Below are 3570 nucleotides of genomic sequence, written 5' to 3' on the forward strand. Positions count from 1 at the left end.
TCGAGATTCTTCGCTCAGATGCCCGAGTCACCAAAGATGTGACGTCTGTTATTTGTCCCTGAATGGATGGGCGTCCTAAATATTCCCATTGTAAACCTTTGCTGTGACCCACGTCGGCCGTGAAAAATGCTCAATGACGATGTTATGCAGCCGGATAAGAGATAGTTTTGTTGGACCGTTGATATGCAAGACTGAGCAAAATTCTTAGTTGATGAGCGCCCCAATATCAGATCCGAAGTTTTTCTTGGAACGCCAAATGCTCTTCTTCTTTTCTCTCTTTGCCTTCATTGCCTCCCAGCCCTCCTCATCATCGTCCTCGTCATCGTTCGCCGGAGAGGCAGTCTTCGTTTCGATGTGGAGTTTGGAAATATTTGGCAAGGCGCCAGACATGGTCACTGTCCTGGATGCTGGGTCCGCCATGCTTGAGACTGGTCGGTAGCGTCCGGGAAGACCAACGTTGCTGCGCTCGGATGGAGCTATTGAAGGTGCATAGCCGTTGCCCTGGATACATATCGACGGTGCAAGGCCGGAAGGAGGCTGGATCCACGATGCTGAGCTTGGCTGAACCATGCTCATAGTCCGCATCTGCGCATCTCCCCTCGGAAGCTCCAAACTCATTCCGTTGCTCACACCCAAACCCATAGGATCCCCTAAGAAGTTGCGTGGCATGTCGTGCACTGATCCCAATGACTGACCAGGTAGATGTCCCTGGGGACGAACTAGTCCTTGGGTCTGCATTTGTTGTTGTTGCATCGGCTGTTGCATCATCTGCGGTTGCATTTGTCCTTGCCCCTGCTGAGAGGCCATCATTTGCATGAATTGCATCTGCATCTGCATGAATTGCTGCATTTGTTGCGTCATTTGGATTTGAGCTTGGTCGCCAGGCGTCAGCATCGGCATCTGCGGCATCTGCGGCATGCCCATGGGGTACATCATCTGGGGTGGTATGCCGGCAATGGGATCGAACCCGCCGTTCATTGGCAGCTGCATCTGTTGACCCACGCCGCCGTTGTTCGCATTGTCGACTGCCGGGCTGCCTCGTCTCGCGGCTCTTTGGCGTTCCTCACTTGCAATCACGCCGACTAAGCCTCCAGGCGGTGCAGATCGATTGGGCAAAGCAGCCGGGGAACCTCCCGGCAAGGCGAAGGATTCGCGGGGAGGCCCATTCACCAACCCCGCCCCAAGGAATGGATCTTGAGGCAACTTCCGCGCGAATGCTGGGAGATTACCTCGAGGGGCGGCGCCTTGGTTCTCTCCTGTAACAGACCCCGCAGCCGAGGCCCTCAGGTTCGGGTTGGACGACATGTTGGTTAATCGAGTCGGCGGTCGCGTCTTGTTGGGGAAACCGTGAGCCTGCAAGATGGCTAGAGGCACTTCGTCGTCATCGTCGGATGCCTCCGAGGGAGGAGAATTTGAGCCACTCGCTTGTTTGCCGTTCAGTGTGAGATTCGGAGTGCTCATAGACATGGACATGGACATGGTCGGCCGAGAAGGGCCCATTCCCGATTGTTCCCCAGTGACCTTCATCATCTGTTGTCGGTAGACTGTCATGTGAGCTTCTTGCTTGCGCCTCTGCTTAGCCAACTCTTGCTTCCTTGCCATCTCGTCTTCATCGTCCTCGTAGTTGACCTCGTCTTCGTCGTCCGAATCATCCTTCTCGGCACTGTCTTGATGGCGTTGTCTCACCTTGTCCTGGCGATACCTTTCAAACTCTTCCGGGGTCATGACTTTATTGCCGGGTTTTTGGTTGTGGCGGCTTGCAGCGCGTTGCATGCCCTTGGCCGGTCGGTTGTACGACGTGTCGAACATGTTGTCTTCATCGGTCTTTGCATCGAACCGCGAAAGCTTTGCGTACGTGTCGGGCAGACTGGAGATGCTATCCTCGTTTCTCCGATAGCCACCGGAACTAGCTGCACCGCCGGACAAGTAAGTAGCAGCAGCGAGCGAGTCTTTGAGAAGTCTTGAATCCTCATCGGCCTCATCCGACATCCGACGTCCGGTTGGGGGGCTCATGGTGTGCCTCGGCACAGGCGGAGGCACATTTTGGTTGCTAGGGGAGGCGTAGATCCTTCCAGACCCGAGAAGTCCGTCATGTGAACCTTGGCTATTCCACGAGTGCGGAGGTGGCTCAACGGGTGCCATGTGATCAAGATGAAGAGGAGATGGATGGCTAATTCGATTTCCCGTCAAATTTCGTGAGGCCAACGCGGGCCGGCCAGATTCGTTCTTCGCCGCGGCGAGACTAGCTCTCTTATTGAAAGATGAAAGCATGTTGCTCAGATCACCGCCCAAGTCGAGCATGAAATCCCGGTCCTCCACTTTGGGTGGTGTTGCGGTACTAGTTGTGGAGGCGGTCTGTGCCCTAGTTCGTCGCCCGCCAGGAGTCTGAGGGTCAATTGACGGAGCCGTCTCTTCCGTCCCAGCTGGTATTGTTGGCAAACTGTGCTTTTTTGTGCTGCTGAAAGAAAACGTCTTTCCGGCGTGCTTCAGAAACCCGCTTGTAGAAGATTTCGGTGCTGGTGGGTGTGTGGGGTCGTAGGTGGATTTTCTCGCCGTTCCTCTCCACTCATCGGACACTGTGAAGTCGGTTGATGAAGGAGCAGTCGATACATTGCTGTGGCGCGACGAGTTGTCAGAAGCCGTCTTAGTTGTGTTGGAGCTTCCACTGCCACTAGTAGTGTTCATCAGCCAATTGAACGGCGCCCACTGAAGCCTGACTCTGGCATGTGAGATATTGGATGCTGAAATAAAAAGTTCGTGTTGCCTCTTACACGATAACACCCAACCACAGTCAAGCTCCCAGACCGCCGCTTGGCATCAGGGAGAAACAAAGAGAGGGTGAGAACGTACCGATTTGTTTTCCCGTCAACAAACAGGTTGTCTTCGATAGCAATTTCGGATAGCGTCGTCTTGTGTACTCCTCCGCTGGCCTTCATCCTCGGACCACTATCGAACGATTTATTACTTCCAACTGACGTCCGGTCGAGGACCCGGAATGACGGCTCTACCGGCCCATTGTCGTCGATCACGGTCGATTTCCGCCGGAAGTTGACTGGAAACCTAGGCATATAGAATGACTTGTGGGGGACGTCAATGGGATCACTGCACGCCCATACAACCGGCCCGTTGGCGAATGTGATTCCACTGGTTCGGGAAGGACTGGAACCCAAGGTGCTCGTATGATGACACAAAAATGGCTGTGTCGCTGACAGCAGATTTTAGCAGCTGACGCTTTTGGAACGTGCTGCCTCAAATCCTTCTAGTATGACAAGAGACGGCGGACAACTGCATTATGCGAAAAGCCTTAAGTTAGCAGAATTCCGAGCAATGAATAGAGGCAACCCCGCGAACAACAGGCCAGGTTCTGAAATCAAAACAACATGTCAAGACGACAGAGAGTCCCAATTCCTTAATGGCACCCAAAGCCATGAGATAATGCACTGGGCTGATCGGTCTCGAGGCATCGACGCGCTTCTAGGAAGGGTAAACAGAAGAAAAGCCCCCCTAAACTTTAATTTCGTCATACGGCCGTCACACCTGGACCAATGCATCTGGAATCATGCCTCATAC

At 53.7% G+C, this 3570-nt stretch overlaps 1 protein-coding gene across 1 annotated transcript; it reads right to left on the reverse strand.

Annotated features, from left to right (window-relative positions):
* Positions 1-204: 204 nt before the first annotated feature.
* BCR38DRAFT_339001 (uncharacterized protein) lies at positions 205-3068 on the reverse strand (the record flags this gene model as incomplete). Its single annotated transcript, XM_040855668.1, has 2 exons — positions 205-2671; positions 2851-3068. 2 exons carry the CDS (start codon positions 3066-3068, stop codon positions 205-207), a joined length of 2685 nt encoding a protein of 894 aa, XP_040716998.1.
* Between the last annotated feature and the right edge of the window lie 502 nt (positions 3069-3570).

The sequence above is a fragment of the Pseudomassariella vexata genome (genome assembly GCF_002105095.1).
Source record: "Pseudomassariella vexata strain CBS 129021 chromosome Unknown BCR38scaffold_5, whole genome shotgun sequence".
NCBI classification, from domain to species: domain Eukaryota; kingdom Fungi; phylum Ascomycota; class Sordariomycetes; order Amphisphaeriales; family Pseudomassariaceae; genus Pseudomassariella; species Pseudomassariella vexata.